Source organism: Diabrotica virgifera, chromosome 3 (assembly GCF_917563875.1).
Source record: "Diabrotica virgifera virgifera chromosome 3, PGI_DIABVI_V3a".
Lineage (NCBI taxonomy): Eukaryota > Metazoa > Arthropoda > Insecta > Coleoptera > Chrysomelidae > Diabrotica > Diabrotica virgifera.
In genome coordinates, this window is record NC_065445.1 from 36,980,595 (window position 1) to 37,003,383 (window position 22,789).

A 22,789-nucleotide genomic window follows, 5' to 3' on the forward strand; every position below is an offset into this window, starting at 1 on the left:
ATTTTTAGGGGGAGAGGCAGACGTGAAGATGTTGCACATTAAATTTTGTTTGGAGCACTTGAAAAGATAGGCCCATGGGTATGGGTCATGGGTGCCTAGAGGGAGAACGCCTGCTTTAGGGCATGCTGCATGCAGCTTGCAGCGCGAATCAATCTATAATATATATTATAGTTTAGCTCCCCGTGCGTGACAAGCTTAAGTTAAAGTCATATAATATGTTTGTTTTTCATTATGTTTAGCTTCATATTTTCTTTATGTTCAGCTTTCCATAATTATTTTTGTATAAATATTTTTGTAATAATTACGTAAAGTTGGTTGCATAACTTAAAGTAGAAGATTTTGTGCCGACATTGATGATCCTGCGGCCGGAAATCTAATCAGACTCATCTTAATAAATTGTCATGTATGTCATTATCTGTCAAATTCCAACATTCAGGAAAAAGATAAAAAATACAAATTTTTCTACAGTCATTTTGCACAATGCTTTAATATAAATTTTTATATTTTTATACAATATTTTGACTTAAACATGGGAATTTTACTATTAGAGGAACAAGTACGTAGTTTGAGGCTATATTTTGAATGTGTTTTATCTATTTTTTCTTTTTCAGCCTCTCATAATTCAAGCTATTTTTGCTGGTTTTATAGAGAATGTGAAGGATCTTGTTCAATATAAACAAGAAGTCAACTGTTTAGGTAAATATCCCAGTAAAATCTGTATTTTTTTATTGCACCATTGTATTTAATGAGAATTATTTTTTTTATCACATCCTGTGTATTACTTTATTTTATATTAATGTCTTAATTGGAACATGTAATACAGTTATTCATTCAGAAATTAAATGTAGATTTTTCAGTGATTTATGATACCCTTATTTCAATATGTTTTTATACATGAATTGTTTAATTGAATTGTAATTTAGAAGCTGTTGATATTGATTGCTTCTTGTGAATTTTATTCATTGTTTTAAACAATGAGTTTATTGTATTCAACTTTCAAAATTCTATTCGACATTGTACATCACATTTCAACTCTCTTCGTTCTGCTGTTTATAGCCACTTCAATTGCTATTGCCAAAATAATTCTTAGGTTATTATCTGTAACATGTAATAAAAGGGTTTCTCTGTGAAGTAGATGATAGGTTAGTTCCGACACAACGAGAACCGTCATGTAACGATCACATTACTATAAAATAATACATTCCATGTGTTCTGTGTTTTTATAACATGCGTTCCATGGGTTATTTTGTTTACTGCACAGGACGGTGATTGTCACATGGACGGTTTTTCGTTGTGTTGGAACAAACCTGATATTCTATTTTCATCCTTCTACCACTAGTGGACTGATCTTTTATACTCATTTGATGTGCTACTAGCAACAAGAATTTATCGTCAGCAATTCCCTGATAAACAACAAAAAGAAGAGAAGCTTTTCAAAGTTTACTAGAACTTTTTCAATAGACTGGACAAATTGATTGCGAGAAATCTGATAAAACAAAAACTATTATATATAAATGTAATCCTTAGTGTCATTGAGAATCTGAGTATTAGTATGAAGGAAATTGTAAATGCTTTTGAAATTAGTGGTAGTAGTGCAGGTGGAATTTAACAGAAAGAAAAAGATGCATCCCTGTTGCGCAGAATCACATCAAGAGCTTAACGAGGATGACTTAACACATTCGCTATACTAAGCGACTCATATATGAGCCACATTTATTTTTCCCATAGACCAGCTTCTCACCCGTGAGCTGGGGATCGTACTGCACGTAATGGCAATTTAAATAGCTATGGTCTGTGAGGACGAAACTTAAATACCCCCTTGGCGGCGAACAGGTTAAAAGAGTAGAATTTTGTCAGTGGGTGAAGGTACAAATTCAGAACGGATATAATTTTCACTATTACTCAACTTCTTCCTCACCACATTCTTAACCTCAGTTAAACACAATGGTCATTGAATGTTTTTTGCTGTAATTCTTAGAAATTATGTCAACAGGACATACTTTTGGAAGATCACATAATTGGACACATTTATCCACATTTTCTGGATAAGGAATTGACAGAATTATTGGAAGCAGTATAGTTGAACGTTATATACGTTAGAGAATGTGGATATTACATGACAGCCCTCCAGTACATCACAATTTTTTAGTGAATGAACATTTAAATGATTTTAAATAGTTAAATAAAATTTAAATTAAAACTTATTTCCCATTCTAAATAGTTAAAATTTAAATGATAATTTTCCTGGAAGATGGGTTGGGAGAGGAGGAAAAAGAAGGTGGCCTCCATGATCTCCAGAGTTAGACTAGACTTTTTTCTGGGGCTATATAAAAGATAAAGTGTATAAAACACCAGCTACAAAGAAATGAGATATGAAGGAGAGGACTAAAAATGAATGTATGAGATTAAACAGAAGTGTATTAACTAGTGTAAGTTGCTCTTTTTAAGAGCTCTAGCAATTATGTATTGACAGTGATGGAGGCTGTTTTGACTATTTATTATAAACAATGATTTTCTTGTTATTTTTGTTAAGTAAATACATTGTTTTACACTTAATTTTATTTGTATGTCACTTCACTTTATGTTGATTTATTAATGGGTACAGTAGAACCCCAATTATTTGTGCTCCTCGGGACCGGACGTGGCACAGATAATTGAAAAGCACTGATAATCCAAACATTTATTTCTTATATATAATACATATGTACATATATACATACATATGTGTATGTACGTATATACATACATATGTACCTACCAAAAAGATAACAGAAAAAATATATCTTTCATTATGAGTCTCACTCTAGGCATATCGAGTTTCCGTCAAGTGATTTACGGTGACGCTATTTTGATAAAACCTCAAAAATACAATTTTAGTAATAGGAAATCATAGCAAGGATAATCCGCAGCCCAGATAATCCGCACACGGATAATCGGGGTTCTACTGTATACAATTTATGTTTTGTGTAATGATTGGGATGCAAATATCTATTATCTTCACAGTCTAATTGTCAAAGTCTTAATTAATGAGTGTTTTTATTCATATTTCACATACCGACAATCTTAACTACTTAGGTATTTTGATATCTCGTCAAATACAGTTGAACCCGCTTACTAGAATACCGGTTATAGAAATATCCCAGTTTTAGGAGTACTTTTGCTTGGCACGAAGGCTATTCCAATAAGCGGGTTCAACTGTATTACTAAATTAAGGATTGGTTTAGAGTTTAGATTATTATGTTATGTATTTTTTTTCTAAAAATTATTTTTAATTTAATATTTTCATGGCCAACCTAATAAAATTTCACCTAATTGTAATATATATACACCATTTTTAGGCGTTAACGCCCTTCCGGTAGAGACTATGAAGGAGTGTCACCGAGCGGCAAGCCCTTATCCCTTGCCGTACCGCTCCTTCATAGGTCAATCAGACACCAGCTTATTCCAGACCAAGTCGTAGATTCTTTTTAGAATTTTAGACTACGACGTCAGCCTTTTTATTTTTCTATTCACTGGGCTGGGGCTCAAACCTCGATCGCCTGGACCGCATATCCACTAGATTTGTCAATTGTGCGCCTCAGTCCGCTTGGCTAATCTGATCGACTAACCTAATTGTTACAATTAGATAATGTTTGGCTCAAAGAATCACGAATAACTCACAAACTAATGCAATTAAGTATAGGGAATGCTTAAGAAATAATAAATTAGGATTTCATTACAGTACTAAAATACTGGATGTTCTATTTAAGAACACAAAGAAAATACTCATTCCAAGTTTCTATACTAAGATTAATACCTATTTTGATATGTTAATAATTTTGGACAAGAGTAGACTATATTAAAAATCGTTTGAATATGAATAGATTTTTTTATATTAAATCTCTACAATTCTAGAGGGTGTTAATATTGCTACGAAATTAATAAAAAAACGTAATTATCTTTTAAATTACCTCGTATAACATTGCAAAACATTGTATTAAAAAAAACGAGAATAATTTTGAATGAGATCTAAAAGACAAAAATACACTGGGTGTTCCATTAAAAAAAAATGATAATTTTGTTTCACTTGTTAATATATGTGGCCTTGTACAGGGTGTCCAGAAACTCTACCGACAAACGAAGACAGGAGATTCCTCAGATAATTTTAAGGCATTTTAACCTAATTCATCTAGTCCGAAACTGCTTCCTAAGGGTGCTAGAGCTCTTTGAAGATGGCGTCTTTTAATCAGTTTTTCTTAAATACTTCCACAAGGCTTATATTTAGAAAAATGAAAATTGGTACACATATTTATCTTCCGAAGGTAAATCGATTCCATGTATTGCGAATTTCTAGTACTGGTCGTAAGCGTCCGTTTTGGGTAGGGCAACAGTTATTTTATCCCATGACTTTTATGTCTTTAGCTTTTAAGCATTTTTGATACTGGATTTTTAAATTGTAAGGTATTTTTGATACTGTATTTTTAAATTCTACTGCTAAAAGGTACTCTTGCTTTAAGTTGGTAGGACACACCGTTTTCTAGAAAAAATGGATTTAAAAATTTTTCGTTTTTTTAGAATTTCCAAAAAAAATTTTTTTAAAAACCATTTAAAGAAACGAAAACGGGTACGTTTATTTATATTCCAGAGACGAATCGATTTCATTAACTGCGAATTTCTAGTATCTGTCATATGCGTCTGACGGTTTTGGTTAGGTCAACGGTTATTTTATCGCATAACTTTTTGTCTTTAATTTTTGAGCATTTTTGACTCTAGATTATTAAATTATGAGGTATTCTAGTAGTAAAAGTTACTTTTGCTTTAAGCTGGTAAAATACACCGTTTTTTTTTGAAAAAAGTTTTCAAATTTTTTTTTTCAAATTAAAAAAATGTAAAATTTTTAAATCGATGATTCTAGAAAACGGTGTGTCCTACCGACTTAAATCAAGAGTACCTTTTAGTACTAGAATACCTCACAATTTAATAATCCAATATTAAAAATGCTTAAAAGTTTTGCGATACCAAAAAAGTTATGCGATAAAATAACTGTTGCCCTACCCAAAACGGACGCCTGTGACCGGTACTCAAAATTCGCAATGGATGGAATCGATTTATCTCTGGAAGAGAAATATGCCTACCAATTTTTGTTTCTCTAAATAGAAGCGTTCTGGAGGTATTTAAGAAAAACTGATTACAAGACGCCATCTTCGAAGAGCTCTATCTCCCTTAGGAAGCATTTTGGGACTAGGTGAATTGGGTTAAATTGTCTTAAAATTATCTGAGGAATCTCCTGTCTTCGTTTGTCGGTAGAGTTTCTGGACACCCTGTATATTTGAAAATATTTTTAAATCTATGCTCAACTTTTACCTTAACAATTTTTTTACAACTTTTACCCTAACAATCTCCTACAACAAATGAATAATTGGACTTCCTCACATTAATGCCTCACCCTGTATACATATATGTACCACTTTATTCAATACTTTTACAGATGAAGAAAAACGTACACCTCTTCATGCTGCTGCTTATAAAGGAGAAGCAGAAGTTACTGAACTTTTGTTAAAGAATGGGGCCAGGGTAAATGCCAAAGATAGCAAATGGGTTACCCCTTTACACAGAGCTTGTTCTGTAGGAGCAGATAAAGTAGTTGAACTGCTTCTTAGTTACCAAGCAGATGTATGTGCTAGAGACAGGTAAGATATGCATTGGAATTTTTGTATAGTATACTTTAGTTTGATTTATACATGTAATTCTGAGTTACTACACTCTGTTTTTAAACTAGGAGGAGTAAACTCAAAAGACAGATGCACAACCAATAATGTCACTAGAACAATCACCAGATTGATCTTCTGTTTGGGTTGGTCATTTCGGCCTTTGACAGTACCTAATCCATAAATATTATATTATACTAATATGTTGCTGTACAGGATTTATATTAGCATTCAAAAAATAAGAGTAATTCATATTGATTTAATTTTTAAAAATCTCAAACAAATATTATTTACATGCATTGTTTTGATTTCGTAAAGTAGGTGACATTGCTTCTGCAATGTAGACCACTCGTTTTGAAAAACAACGGAGTCAGCAATTTTGTACTATTAGTATTTCATGGTCACATTCAGGTATGAAATCATAATAAAACAATTACGATTTATTTGTAGATACGGAGAAAGTAAAGCAGAGATCATTCATTATTCATCATTCGTTCTTTAACCCTCAATGTAGTTAGAATATAGACTTTTGTTCACTAACTCGTTACCGGCATATCTAGTATTGGCAAATAAATATATGTCTGCTAAATAGTGTTCAACTTAATCAACCCCATCATCGGTGGTAAACTACCCCAACCACCATATTGCCAAAAAGTTCTAAAAACAACTGTTTTTTTATGAAATGCAGACAAAGACTAAAATTTAAAGGAATAACTTAATTAACCTATACATTTTAAATGCCATTACATAATGTCAAAATTTCATAAATGTCAATAATGTCAAAGTCAAAATTTCATAATTTAGTGTAGTAAACTGGCCCGCGGTTGTACCAATTACAAACAAGCGTTACAACTCGGTAAATTTGAATTACTCCTCCTAGTTTAAAAACGAGGTACAGTAACTAGACGTGATATTATGTCTTTATTAACACTTTAACTCCTGGACCTATTTATCCTCATACGTTGTCACAGGCTGACCACTTTTTGTGGCTTGGATAAGTGTATTTCTTGTGTATCAGATTCATACACATAGACTCAGGGAGCGTACCTGTTGTGTATTATGTATGATACACATAGGAGTCAAAGTGTTAAATATTTCAAACTTGAAACTAATTTGGTGTTTAGTCATCCCCTAAAACTCAACATATCAATAATGTTATCTGCAAATTATTGTTTGCCTAGTTTTTATTTAACGGCACTTTCACATGTTATTTGTTTTAATATTGTTACAGACTGTGGCAAACACCATTGCATGTAGCAGCTGCTAGTTCTGCTTATAGTTGTGTAGAACAAATTTTGTACCATCTACCAAACCCAAATATACGGGACAGATCGGGCAGGTCTGCATTGCATTATGCAGCCTATAATGGGCACACTTCAATTGCCGAACTGCTTATCTCTAGAGGGTGTATGGTGAACGCCTGTGATAAACGAGATTGTAGGTGAGTATGATGTGTTAAGTTTAACTTTTAGTTGTGTGTGTATTGTATTCATCAATATTCTGTAAAGTAAGTTATTCATTTGATTATAGTCATGTCATGTCACTCCATTAAAATATCCGTAAACAGAACATATTTTATTCATCTTGTGTTCAAAATACGATATTTTTAATTCACTAATATAAAAACCACTTCTTCTTCAAATGCAAATCCACTAATGGATGTTAGCGATCACATTTTCCATTAACTCTCTGTTTCTTGCAATGTGTATCAGAGATTGTATGTCGTTAATCCCTGTCCATTGCCTTATGTTTCGGAGCCAGGACATTTTCTTGCGTCCTATTCCTCTCTTGCCTTCAATTTTATCCTGGATTATAAGTTGAAGGAACTGGTATTTTTCGTTTCGCATGATGTGACCCAAATACGCCGTTTTTCTTTTCTTGATGTTTTCGAAAAGCTGGCGTTCTTGGTTTATTCTTTTAATTACATCTACATTTGTGACTTTCGCCGTCCATGGTATCTTTAGGATACGGCGATAAAGCCACATTTCGAAGGCTTCTAATCTGTTTATATCCCTCGTTTTGAGTGTCCAGCCCTCTATGCCATATAGCAGCACCGACCACACGTAGCATTTAGTAAACCTTAGTCTCAGTGTAAGGTCGAACTCTGAGCAGGTCAGTACCTTCCTGAACCTAAAAACCACACTAGAGGATTTATAAATGTTTTGAAGATCTCAGAACATGCGGGATATACATTTGGAGGAAAATATCTGCTATATACTAGGCTGTTCAATTAGTTTTGTGGTTCGATAAGAAAAACACAAGTTAAAATCGTTGGAACACATTTTATTGGATTTATTTAATTTATTCATCAAAATCAGCTTACACACAAATAAAATTAATCATTAATATGATATGATTGAATAGGTATGTTCAATAAATTTCAATCGAGATATCACTTGCTGTCCCGTTTAAAATTATCCCTTGTAGTAGACCAGTAAGGATCTGTTTTTAGGTGGATGTGAGAGGTGGCATTCAGATTTTTGCGGATAAAGTTAGGTGATAACTTCGTTAATAATAATTGATTTATGCTCCTTCTCAAATATGCCCGGCACATTAATAAAAAAAATAAAATATTTAAAAATTTCGTTTTTTTTTCTACTTTTTTTGCTTATCACTTAAAAACTATTCATTTTAGAACAAAGTCATATAGGAATAAAACAAAGATAATTACATTTTCTATCATATGCGATTGGTTACAAATGTCTTAATTTATCACCCTTGCTTCAAAATAGCAATAAATATAAAATAAGGGGGCAAAACAAGTCCTTATTCAATGATTTTCCATCACTTAGGTTACACTTGGAACCTTCCTAATTCGCTTAGAAAATTTTTGTAATGTGCTAAAACCGTACACCAAATTTCATTAAAATTGACTTAATAAAAATTATAAAAATATATTAAATATAAAATTATAAATAAAAAATTAAAATTTTTTAAAATCTTGCACAACAAAATCTAGAACATACAGTGGAACCTCGATAAGTCGGATTAATCGGGACCGCGGCCGATCCGGGTTATCGAAAATCCGGGTTAGCCGGAGAATATGATAAAAATTAATAAAATACAGTATAGTTACAGATAAACTCCATTATAAATGCAAAAACATGAAATACATATGCACAGTACCTAAATTACATACAGTTGTAAACAGTATTGTTCATTTTTTGGTAAAAAACTCAAACTGAAAACAGGTTTGTTTTGTCTGATGAAAATCGGTCCGGGTTAGCCGGACTTCCGGGTTATCGGAGGCCGACTTATCGGGGTTCCACTGTACAAAGATTTGTCAATTTTTTTACATATAAAGAAGTACTCCACCTATCTAATGCACTTTACAGAATTGAAATCGGATTATTTAAGCAGCCTCAGCAATGTTTTAAAGTTATAAACAATTTTTTGGCTTATAAACAAATTAGTGCTGTGGCCAGGAGGGGGTGCTACGGGCTCCTTTATTTAGATGGACTTACCAAGTTTTTTTATGTATTTTGACCCGTAGAACACGATTTTTTTGGGTAACAGTTGATCCGGATGTCGATAAGATTGTTATAAACAAAGAACTTGAGGAATTACATAAAATCGATTTTTCGCAAAATATAACATTTTTTTGTATTTCTTGGGTAATTCTAAGCAAAAAGTGTTCTTACAAGTTTTTTCGTAGGATGCATAGTTTTCGAGATAAACGCGGTGGAACTTTCAAAAAATCGAGAAATTGCAATTTTTGAACGCGAATAACGTTTGATTAAAAAATAAAAAAGCAATTCTGCTGACAGCATTTGAAAGTTTAAGTCAAATTATACCGGTTTTAATTATTTGCATTGCTAAAAATTAATTTTTTTATTATTAAACAAAGCTATTTGTTTATAAGCCAAAAAATTGTTTATAAATTTAAAACATTGCTGGGGCCCCTTAAATAATCCGATTTTAATTCTGTAAATTGTATTAGATAGGTAGAGCACCTCTTTATATGTAAAAAAATTAGCCAACTTCTAAATGGTCTACTTTTTGTTCAGAAAGATTTTAAAAAATTTGAACTTTTTTAAAAACATTTAGATTGCAAATTTATTATGCAAAATTTATTGGGTCGATTTTAATGAAATTTGGTACACGATTTAAGTATGTTACAAAGAATTTCCTAAGCGAATTACTAAGGTTCTAAGTGCCACCAAAGTGGTTAAAAAATATTGAATAACAACAGACTTATTTTGCCCCCTTATTTTGTATTTATTGCTATATTGCAGAAAAGGTAATACCTTAAGACATTTTTGACCAGTCTTATATCATACAAAATTCAATTATCTTTATTTTATTTCTGTAAGACTTTGTTCCAAAACGAATCGTTTTAAAGTTATAGGCAAAGAAAGCAGAAAAAATCGATGTTTTTATAAATTTTTAAATATTTTAATTTTTTTATTAATGTTCCGGGCATATTTGAGAAGGAGCATAAGTCAATTATTATTACTGAAAGTGTCACCTAACTTTATCTGCAAAAATCCGAATGCCACCTCTCACATCCAAAAATAGACGTTTTTTCGCACATCCTTACTGGTCTATAGTGGCTCTGTAAGGTTATCTGTGATTATTACGTCACCTGTTTCTGTTATGACTAGTTGAGAAGCCTACGTCCGTTTATTTCCTCCCTCCAAATTTCACTAGCATAAGTACATATAACCATTCAAAAGATACGAGGGGGGAGGGGACTTTTGGCTAGCAAAGTCCAGGAACCGAAGCTTTTCAGCTCGCAATTTTTACAGAATGGATCGATTTGCTTGAAAATTTGAGTATAAGTAGTGGATAGTCCAAGGATCAAAATCTATATGGTGCCGAAAGGCGCTTTTACCATGGGGGTGGTTGCCACCCCACCTTGGGGGTGGAAATTTTTTATTATATTTTGACCGCAAAAGTTGATAAAAACTTTCATTTTAAGCAAAAAATGTTCTATACATTTTTTTGATAAAATTAATATTTTTCGATTTATTCGCAATCGAAAGTGTTAGTTTTATATTGAAAAAATCAATGTTTTTCGATATTATACTCATTTACGATTCACTCAATTTTTGCCGTAGAAAAAATTTTTCAAACCAAGCTCCTGGGATGTAAATAACCTACAATTTCATATTTAAACATTTTTTCGTATCTCCGATGCTAATCTTTCTACTCTGAAGAAAATGGCATTTTTTACCAAACTACAAAAATTCATTACTAATCTATTACTAATACATAAATAAAGAAGTATGAATAAGACCAATGACTAAAAACACCGCTAACTTACATTATTAAGCTTCCAATTGAATTTTTCCTTTTGTTTTTCAAAAAAATAAGTATATTGATTTTTTAAACGTAACTTTTTTATTTTTCATCCTAGAAAGTTTGTTAAAAAAGAATTTTGTAGGCCTCTACAAGATCTATATAAGGCTATTAATATTAAATTCTTTTAAAATCCTAAGTTGCAAAAAGTGGTGACTGTAAAAGGGTTGGTAAAGGTGGTTTTTGCATGTTATTACAAGTTTTAATTGTCAATAGCTTACTCAGTTTTTGCCATAGAATTTTTTTTTTAAATGAGCTACAATTTTCGATTTACATATTTTTTCGTATCTCTGATGCTAATCTTTCTATTCTGAAGAAAAGGGCATTTTCCAAACTACAAAAATTCGTTATTCGTTTTTAACTCCATTTTTTTTTTAAATTAATCATTCTAAGTCGCTCAAATCTCTAGAACCTATTAACAATACATAAATATAGAAGACTGATAAGGTCAATGACTAATTTTTATTAGGGTGGTAAGTAGGGGGAAGTTTCCGATCACTTTTTCGCTGAAAAAAATAGGGACTGACATTCTTTTCATAATAAGTCACTTAATTTTTGAGCTAGCGACTTTTTTTATTTCTGTAGATAGATATAAATTAGTTTGAACAAGTTATCCTCGAACAATGCACAGTTTTCCCGTCGTTTGAGTTTGAAACTACAATATTTAGCATTTGACGAAGAAGAGCTAACATATAATAAAGTATAGCTCGATTACTATTGGTCTTAAAGAAAATAAAAAAAAAACCGTTTTGTTTATTTTTTCAAAAGGTACATTTTTGTTAAGTAAAGTTGTTTTGATAAAACGAAAACTTTTTGAGTTATTAACAGAAAACTGATTAAAAACATTGATTTTTTCGATATAAAACTAACACTTTCGATAGCGAATAAATCGAAAACTATTAATTTTATCAAAAAAATGTATTGAACGTTTTTTGCTTAGAATGAATGTTTTTACCAACTTTTGCGGTCGAAATAAAATAAAAAATCTCCACCCCCGAGATGGGGTGGCAACCACCCCCATGGTAAAAGCGCCTTTCTGCCTCATATAGATTTTGATCCTTGGACTATCTACTACTTATTCTCAAATTTTCAAGCAGATCGATCCATTCTGTAAAAATTGCGAGGTTTTGTCCTATTTTAAGCTTCATTACTTGGACTAATAAGTAATTGGCAAAATTGATATTTTGTTTACACCATTTCAATGTTTAAGCGTGTTATTTATATACCTTGTCATTTATATCATTAATGTGTATTTATTTTGAATTATGAATACTTGTGTAGATAATATTACGTTTTTTAGACCTTTGCATTGTGCCGTTCAAACAGGACACACTGACACAGTAGAATTATTGATTAGATGTGGAGCAGATATAAATACAAAAGATAGAAACCTCTACACCCCTCTACACGTTGTAGCTGCTAGTGGTAGATAAAACTCATACTTTTCTATTTCAGCTTTTGTTATTATTAAATACGTTTTAGGTATAGATAGTGTATCCAAACTAATTCTTCAAGCTGGTGGCGATGTAAATGCTCAAAATGTTTATGGTAACACTCCACTACACATAGCATGTTTGAACGGACATTTAAATGTATGTCAAGACCTTGTTGCTTTCGGTGCTAACATTGAAGCTACCAATTTTCGAGGACAAACGCCTTTACATATTGCTGCTGCCAGTACACACGGAATGGATTGTTTGACGTTCTTATTGAGACACAATGTCGAGTTGGACTGTCAGAGTTTGGATGGAAGAACAGCTCTTCACATGACTGCTATCCATGGAAGGTTTACAAGGAGTAAGACACTTATAGATAAAGGTGAGTTATCACTTTATTATATTTTTCTTTATGGGGATACTTATGTCGCTATAGCAAGATCCCTAAAGACTGGAACGAGAGTCTAGTCCTCTTACACAAACGGGGACAAATGTGACCTACAGAATTATAGACCTATGTCGTTGCTCAGTCAAGTATATAAACTATTTATGAGAATTATTAACAATCGGTTGACCTACAAAATGAACAATTACCAATCGGTTGAACAGGCGGGCTTCCGCAAATAATTTAGTACATCAGACCATCTGCGGACAATGGGAGCATTGATAGAGAAGGCAAATGAATGAGAGGAAATGAAACTAGCCGTATTTCTTACCTTCGTAGACTATGAGAAGGCGTTTGATAGTATCAAGATGTGGCCATAGAACAAGATATTAATAGTTGTAGAGTAGATTCGAGGTATAAGCAACTAATACATAAATAATTATATTATGTGAAAATGCAACTATGATAGACAACTAGACGAAAATACAAATACCATCCCCATTAAGAGAGAAGTGAGACAAGAAGACGTAATATTGCCAAATCTCTTCAACCTAGCCCTAGAACACGTCTTCAAAAATACAAATTGGTCAACCTATGGCATTAACGTTAATGGCAACAAGTTAAACCACCTCGGATTCGCCGACGACATTGTGATTATAGCGAGCACATTCGAGGAAATGCAAATTATGATGGGTCAGAGATGACCCCAGACGTTTAACTATAAATGGCGATGAGATAGAACAAGTTCAAGAATATAATATATCTACCTAGGCCAAATCCTGAAACTTAACAAAGAGAACCAAAGTGCGGAAATTACTAGAAGAACAATACTAACACGGACAGGATTTGGAAAACTTAGTTGGATACTTAAGAACCGCAAAATACCCCAATACTTGAGGAGCAAAGTGTTCAACCAGTGCATCCTTCCTATCATGACATATGGGTGTCAAACCTGGACCCTAACCAAGGCAAATATTGAATTAGCGAATATTGAACTACAACAACTTTACAACATTAAACACAAGCATTCCTTAAATGTGTCAATGAGGTTAGCTTTGTACGTTGTCAAAATTAATCTTAAAATAGCATAAACTTACCATAAAATTTCAAACTCCAATATAAAATTAGTTGTGAAAACAACTGTTTGTATACTATAAAAAACTTCAAAATGAAAAAATTCGACAAAACAACAGCAAAAAATTTAACAAACTGACAGCCACAAAAGTTAACAAACCAAAACGTCAGAAATTTTACTTAAAATATGTGAAAACATCCCCAATCGTCTTTTTTTGTACCTATCTCTTTTCAATGTACTGAATCTAGATCGTTCATAAAAATAACATGTGTTTTTACTTAATAACAGGGGGTAGCTGGTTTGTCATTAGTTTCATGCGTGGAAGAGAATGGTGCTAGATAAAAAGTATGTGTTTTACACCGCCAGGTATTAATGACGCACGGGTAAAGACTCGGGGACTCAAGTGTAAAGGGACTCTCTCTAGAGTTGCTATCTAGATCACTCGTCAGTATCTAGGTAGGTACGAATGATGAATTTCTCTGTATATGAATCAGTGCCAATAAGATATACATGTTTCGCTATGCCCTAGCTCGTCAGAATCTGGTAGGTACGAATTCATAAGCAAACAGTTCAACGAATGTGTCTTCAAATTTCACACGTCAGGTAAATAGCTACAAAAATGCCATCTACTCGGATGGCTAGGAACTGAAACGCAACTCAAATCGAAAAGTTATACTAATATGTATATCCTAATATTTTTTCGATATTATTAGTGTTTTTTCTTAATGTTAAAAATTCTTTAAAATCTTAAAGTCTTGTTTTTTGTAAAATCAGACTTGTTTGTGATTGATTGCAGATTCATAGTCATAAATTTCTTATTTCATAACATAAGTACATTACAATATTATTTTTAGATACATAGGTACATTGTATTGCTTTTTTTTGTTTTTTTTTTAATTATTTTACTGTGTTTTTTTTAATATATATTTTAATTTGTGCTAAACACTTTTTTTACTTTCTTTTTTATTTTTCTTTTCTTTTTTATTTTTGTTTAATTTTTGTTTAATTTTTTTTATTTTTTTTATTTTTTTTGTTATTATTATTTTACTATGTGTTTTGTATATATTTTTTTCTTTTTTTTTTTAATTTTTTCAAACCACATTAACAAATTATGCCTAGTTAGTAGGTATATATTACATTTACAACTTGTATTTACATAATTTAACATGTTTATAAATGAGATGAAGAATTTCCATATCATTTGTAAATATTAAAGTATTAAGGTTTATTGGGAAAAAACATTTTAAATTTTTTAATTCCTTATAAAGGTCGTTTATATTATTTATTTGTAAATGACATTCTAATATGACATGTGTTAGATCTCCGATTTTGCCACAAGTACAATTAGGAGTATCTGACAAGCCGATTCTATGCATGCAAGATGGCGTAAGAGCATGATTGGCTCTCAGCCGATTAATGGTCTTTATAAAATGTCTATTATATTCTCTGTGTAAAACCATCTTCCTGAGAATATATATCTTCCTTAAAAATACAAGTAATTGGACTTCGTAAGTCCTAGGTTTTCACCCAAAGTAATCGAAAGTAGAACTGGAAGACGATATTTGAATTTTACGTGTAACTTTGCGTGGATTGATATACGAATTTACTAATGTTGAGTCATTCTTACTAAACTTTGACATTTGTCACCTCATTTGTGATTTTACCCGGTATAATGGCAGAGGAGTTACATTGGCGGTCCTACGGACCGACAGAAAGATTGCCCAGGTCAAATATCTCACCTTAGTACCATCCTTGGATTATAAGCTTTTATTTGACACCTCATTTTTCATTCTACCTGATATAATGATGGAGGAGTTATATTCGCGGTCGGACAGACCGACGGAAAGACAGCCTAGGGCAAATATCTCACCTTTAGTACCATCCTTGGATTATCAGCTTTCATTTGACACCTCATTTGTCATTCAAGCTGGTATAATGACGGAAGAGTTATATTCGCGGTCGGAGGGACCGACGTACAGACCGCCTAAGTTAAATATCTCACCTTTAGTACCATCCTTGGATTATCAGCTTTCATTTGACACCTCATTTGTCATTCTACCTGGTATAATGACGGAGAAGTTATATTCGCGGTCGGAGGGACCGATGGAAAGACAGCCTAGATCAAATATCTCACCTTTAGTAGAATCCTAGGATTATAAGCTTTTATTTGACACCTCATTTGTCATTCTACCTGGTATATTGACGGAGAAGTTATATTCGCGGTCGGAGGGACCGACGCACAGACCGCCTAAATCAAATATTTCACCTTTAGTACCATCCTTGGATTATAAGCTTTCATTTGACACCTCATTTGTCATTCTACCTGGTATAATGATGGAGGAGTTATATTCGCGGTTGTACAGACCGATGGACAGACCGCCAAGGTCAAATATCTCACCTTTAGTATCATCCTTGGATTATCAGCTTTCATTTGACACCTCATTTGTCATTCTAGCTGGTATATTGCCGGAGGAGTTGTGGTTACAGACAGACGGACAGACGGACGTGGATAATACAAAGATTTCACATTTTTTCAAAATGGGTGAAAACAATATATTATTTTCCTGATTTTTTCTTAAAGGTTGTAAGTATTTGGGTATAAATTCATTTTTTTTTATTTTAATATGACTATTAAGAAATCGTTTTGTACTAACTGTATTTGATTCTATTTATTAGGTGCTCAGATAGATTTTGCTGATAAGAATGGATGTACGCCCCTTCACATCGCAGCCCAATATGGCCACGATATTCTGGCAAATACCCTTTTGACATTTGGCGCAAATCCATCGAAAAAAGGCTTTGAGGGACGGACACCACTTCACATGTGTTGCTTATCTGGGTATGTGGAATGCGGTAGAAAATTTGTGCAATGCGGCGTCGATCTCAACGATAAAGATGACACAGGAAAAACTCCAACACACTGTGCTGCATATAAAGGGTAAGAAACATCATATGGTTGGTACAGTATAAGTACCTTTTCACGTCATTATTTACGTGAGACCTAAGTTGACATTGTTGCCAAATTACAAAAAAGAATGTGTGTGTACTTTGTACGCACATAAGAAGTTATACTTCTACTAAATACATATGATTTCAACGAAATTAATATACTGTAAACAGTGTATTTATATTTTATTTAAATATTAAACTAATTTTAATACTTACTACTTTCCAAAAATTTTTATTAAAACATATATTAAGTACATAATTATTGCAGAAGTGGATTATGCAACAAACACATTAATATTCAATGTAAATAAATAAAAACATTCACGAAGAGAAACATTCACGAAACAAGAAATACCACAAAAAAGAAAAAAGTCAGACCGAGAAAAAAATTGATAATAGATGCTGGAAAGATTAAACAGAAAATGTTTGAAGAAATGAAAATGATAGCACAAGACAGAAAAGAATGGAAGAGATGGGTGAATATGTAGCATAACTAAACCCAAATCCGACACCTGGAAGGGTATAAGGGAGAGGAGAAAAATAAATTGTGTATGTCAGCGTGTCTTATCGCTTTATTATTTTTTTTATAATGATATTGCGTATGTAACCTCTTCTGTTGTTATATCTATACTTGATCTGAAAATTCTTCGAAATTAACGGGTCGATTATCATTAAATAAATTTTCGATATAAGTGCACCATTCTTAAAACGGTTTTATATACTTCACTGGTTCTTTGTCTGTCTCTTTATCACCGTCCTAAAAATCGATTGTAATCGATTTTAAACATACTTCCAGACTAGCTAGAGATCTGAAATTTGACATGGATGCATTGAGTTTTATTATTTTAATTTATTCAGATTTAGCCATACGGCTCACACTCCGTATAAGGAGAAAATTGACTCATCCCAGATACCTACGGTATCAAAAGGATTGAGCTCTGGTGGGACTCTTCCCGTGTTATCGAGCCCTAGGTGACTTGGTATGCAGGTGTATCTCCCAAAAATTTTCGTACACATCTGGCCGTTGCGAGTAGTACAGCTTTCTGCATGGTCTTATAAAGATGTTCATTTAGACCCAGCTTTTTTATGATTTCGAGGAGGTTCTTCGGAATGACTCCAGTAGTAGACATAATAATAGGTATGTCTGGGTACTTTGCATTCTCCATTGTCTTCGTATTTGAATTTCCAGATCTATGTACTTGGCGATCTTTTCAGTAAATTTACTACGTAGATTATTGTTGTTAGGTATCGCCACATCAATTAGTGTTGTTTGTTTTGTTAATTTATTAACTAGTACGAGATCTGGTCTATTATGTGCCACTGTTTGGTCTGTGAGCACAGTGCGGTCCCAGTATAGCTTCTAGTTGCCTTCCTCAAGCATACTCTCAGGGACGTATTGATAATATGGGAGATGGTCCGTTTGGAGAAGTCCCAGCTTGATAGCTATCTCTTGGTGAAGGATTTTCCCACTGCGTCATGCCGTTCCTTGTATTCAGTTGAAGCAAATGCCTGGCAGCCCCCTGTAAGGTGTTGGATGGTTTCTTGGGCTTGACATCCATATCGGCATTTATCGTTTTGGATCTGAGGGTCTTTGATGATATATTTCAGGTAATTTTTGGTTGGTATAACCTGATCCTGAATGGCCAGTAATGAACCCTCCGTTTCAGGTAACATCTTTCCTGATGTCAACCAATAGTTCGACGCTGTATTGTCGACATAGTCTTGGCTGACCTCATTGGGATATCGCCCGTGCATAGGTTTACCCATCCAGGTGCGCATTTTTTCGTCTTTAGTGAGGTGGTTTATGCGCATTTCTGGTTCCCTCAGTTTGATCGGTGTTGTGTCATCTACTGCGCAAATAGCGCGATGTAGAGTAGATGTCTCAGCTTGCATCTGAAAATAAGTTCTTAAATTAGCAATTTATTTATCTAATTGCTCACCTATATCCATAAGTCCTCTTCCAGATTCCGTGGTAATGTTGTTCTTTCTACTGCACTTTTAGGATGGTGTTTTTGTGCCTTTGTGAGGTGTGTTCTTACTTTTCGCTGAAGATTCTCTATGTCCGTTTTTGTCCACTTAACAATGCCAAACGAATAGCTAAGCGCGGAACATGCGTAGGTGTTTAGTGCCTTAAACAAATTTCTACTGTTAAGGTGTGAATGAAGCAGCTGTTTTACCCTTCGTATAAACTCCGCAGTTATCTCAGTTTTCATTTGCTTTTGGTCAATTTTCCGCGCCTACTTTACTCCAAGATATTTATACATATCGTTTTCACCCATGGCCTCGATGTTCTGGCCATTTTGCATATCGAATCCTCCGGGCTGTACTTTCACTCTGACTATATTTAAAACGCGGTTAATTTATTATTATTATTTTATTATTAATATTTATTCCTTTTGTTTAGATCTTATGAGTGCCTAGATTTACTCGTCAGCAACGGAGCTGACTTCAAGCTGACAGATAACTGTCTTCGTCTTCCAATCCACTATGCAGCCTCTCAGGGGCATTACCAGTGCGTTTTTACCTTGGTTGGGATCGGTAGTCCAGTGAACGATATCGATATTGAAGGATGTACGCCTCTTCATCTAGCGGCCGCCTATGATCATGACAGTAAATGCGTCGATTATCTTCTCGATCACAAAGCTGATCGTAATATGAAGGACAATCGAGGTAAGCTAAAATTTTTAGTCAGTTAAATGATCAAACCTAATCTATTTTTTTATCGAATATATGTAATTTCGTAGTATCAGTTGAATCTTCTTCTTCTTCTTAAAGTGCCTATCCGTTTCGGATGTTGGCGATCATCATGGCTATCTTGACTTTGTTTACCGCAGCGCGGAACAGTTCAGTGGTAGTCGTGTTATACCACTTTCGTAAATTTTGAAGCCAGGAAATGCGTCTTCTTCTCGGTCCTCTTTTACCATTTACCTTCCGTTGGAGAATCAGTTGGAGAAGGCCGTAACGTTCTTGATTTCTCATTACATGTCCTAGATATTCTAATTTTGTTTTGATGGTTATGAGAATTTCATACTCTTTTCCCATTCTACGCAGGACTTCCACATTAGTAATTCGGTCAACCCAGGATATACGTAAGATGCGCCTATAAGACCACATTTCGAAAGCTTCGAGCCGATTCATAGATGCAGCAGTAGTTATTGAATATGTAGCATTTCAACAGACGGTATTTTGTTTTTAATGATATATGTCCCGACTGTTGAAAATGGATCTCATTCTAACGTATGCTGCTTTCGCTTTTTGTTCGCTGTTTAATTTCTGTTGAGTGGTCCCATTGGCTATTTAAATTCGTGCCCAGATATGTATATTGCTCAACTCTTTCGATATTTTATTGGTTGATTGTAAGTTGAGCGTTTAGTATTGGTTTTTTACTAATTGCCATAAATTTGGTCTTCTTTATGTTAAGAGCTAGTCCGTATCTGTTGCTGACTTCTGTTATACGATTTGTTAATATCCGTAAATCATTCAGATTATCGGCAAAAACTATGGTGTCATCTGCATATCTAATGTTATTCAACCATTCACCGTGTATTAATATTCCTTTTGCATAACCGTCTAAAGCTTCCTTAAATACCCATTCAGAGTAAATATTGAATAGTAGTGGAGATAAAATACAGCCCTGTCGTACTCCTCGTTCTATTGCAATTTTATGGTCTTCTATTTTGATTTTGGCCGTTTGATTGTAATATATGTTTCTGATAATTCTCAGATCTTTGTTGTCAATGCCAATTTCTTGAATTAGAGCTATTAATTTGTCGTGTGTTACTCTGTCAAATCAGTTGAATGATCAAACTAAATCTATTTTTTATTGAATATAATTTTCTAAAAGTTGGCTAGATAGCCAAGCGGGACAGACGTTCGACAAGAATTTGCTTCACTGCTAAAATGCTCTAGTGAAAGTTGGATCTAATCTTAACCTGGACAGAAAAATAAAAAGTAAAAATAAAAATAAAAGAACTGCTATGTACATACTAAATGTACTGTAAATATACTTCCTGGTTAATGGCAACTTTCTTTTCAATAATCTGTGTAAGGCAAAATAAATTATCAATAGTTCGTATCTCATAGCTTCTGTTGTTGCCCCCTCTAATGATCCCCATGATACTATCACGACATGGTAAGTATCTGGTGTTACATTTAGTTATTGTCAATATTAACATCAAACTTTAATTTTATATGTATATGATTTTAAAACACATGATTTATTCTCGATATGTTACTGACTTTCTCATAGTGTAAAGACTAAACTAAATGAAAGATTAGTTATTCTTTTTCTCATAGACATCTTTCAGTGCGTTACAGTTTTTCGATTTCTTTCTAACGCATTAAATTGCATGTGACAGAAAAAAAGGCACGTCGGTGATTACAGACATTTATAACATTTATTCTAGTTGTCGATAGATGGCGCTATAATCGAAAAAAAATTATTTACCAATTATATAATATATCTACGAATATAATCTGTACAATTTATAAGACTATACAAATCAAAGAAAATACCATTTTATAAATACTCTGGGCTAATTAGCAACATTCATGGAAAAGTTATTTACCAGCATTTTATTGCTGGAATCGAATTATAAGATCCTATATATTAATAATATAGGTATGCAAAGTCCGCAGCTAGTGTGCTACTTTTTTATAAACAAAATGGCGCCGACAAATCGTATTTTTTTCAATTATTGCTCTATAACTCCGAAGATTTTAACTTTACAACAAAAACACCCACATAAAAATTCACCACAATTAAATTCTGCATAGAGGTATGTTTTCCCGGTTTTCTCCGACGAAAATTTTCCTCGGAAAATGCGGGTTTTCCCAACAAAATCTCTAATTTTCAAATAAAGTTTTAGGTTAGTAATTATTAATCAATAATTAAATAACTTAGTGACATCAAAGCTTTCTTGGTTTAGATTGTAATTCCAGAAGCCGGTGAAAATTAAACGAATATTTTAGCAACAATTCAATTGTTAATTAACAATTTACGATCGCAATAATAACCAAAATAATCATGATACATTGATCAAACTTATAAAGATTATAAAGATGAGATGCTTATTTATTATTTTATCGACAAAATATAAATTTTTCGTTTTTGTGCATAATCTTGAAATTTTGAAAAAAAAAAAATAGTTATAATACGCTGGTCTAATTAGTAAAGTACAAAGAAAGGTTATTTACCAGCAATTTTATTGCTAAAATCGAATATTATGATCCTTTTATATTAATAACATAGGTATGCAAAGTCCGAAGGTAGTGTGCTACTTTTTTTATTAACAAAATGGCGCCCCCAAATCGTGCTTTTTTCAATTATTGGTCTATAACTCCGAAGATTTTAACTTTACATTAAAAACACTCAAATAAAAGTTCGCCCCAATTTAATTCTACATAGAGGCATGTCTTTCCCGATTTGCTCCGACGAAAATTTTCCTCGGAAAATGCGGGTTTTCCCAACAAAATCTCTAATTTTCAAATAAATTTTTTGGGCAATTAATTATTTATCAATAATTAAATAACTTAGTGAAATAAAAGCTTTCTTGGTATAGATTATAACTGCAGAAGCCGGTGAAAATTAAACAAATATTTTAGCAACAATTAAATTGTTAATTAACAATTTACAGTCGCAATAACAACCAAAATAATCATGAGATATTGATCAAACTTAGAAAGTTTATAAATATGTGATGCCTATTTAATATTTTGTCGACAAAATATAAATTTTTCATTTTTTTGTATAATCTTTAAATGTTTAAAAAAATTGTTATAAACAAATTAACATTTCTCAGAAATTGTTTATTATATTATAATTTTAAAATATACTTAAAATGCGTATTTCAAAGGTCTTGAAAATGAATGCTTTAAAACAATTTTCCAACCATTTCCAAAAAAGTTATGAAACAGCAAAGTAAACATACGATTATTCCGTTGTTTATAATTTGTT

At 32.8% G+C, this 22,789-nt stretch overlaps 1 protein-coding gene across 4 annotated transcripts in view; it reads left to right on the top strand.

The window, feature by feature from the left end:
- Positions 1-393: 393 nt before the first annotated feature.
- Positions 394-22,789, top strand: part of LOC114326023 (serine/threonine-protein phosphatase 6 regulatory ankyrin repeat subunit A-like) — a 76,405-nt gene continuing 54,009 nt past the window's right edge. For all 4 annotated transcript variants that reach the window (XM_028274218.2, XM_028274217.2, XM_028274214.2 and 1 more), the window contains exons 1-8: positions 394-556; positions 612-696; positions 5,468-5,669; positions 6,919-7,128; positions 12,289-12,413; positions 12,471-12,806; positions 16,561-16,822; positions 19,238-19,503. In XM_028274218.2, coding sequence (XP_028130019.1) covers positions 530-556; positions 612-696; positions 5,468-5,669; positions 6,919-7,128; positions 12,289-12,413; positions 12,471-12,806; positions 16,561-16,822; positions 19,238-19,503 — 1,513 coding nt within the window. In that variant the 5' untranslated portion in view covers positions 394-529. The remainder of the gene's footprint in view (positions 557-611; positions 697-5,467; positions 5,670-6,918; positions 7,129-12,288; positions 12,414-12,470; positions 12,807-16,560; positions 16,823-19,237; positions 19,504-22,789) is intronic.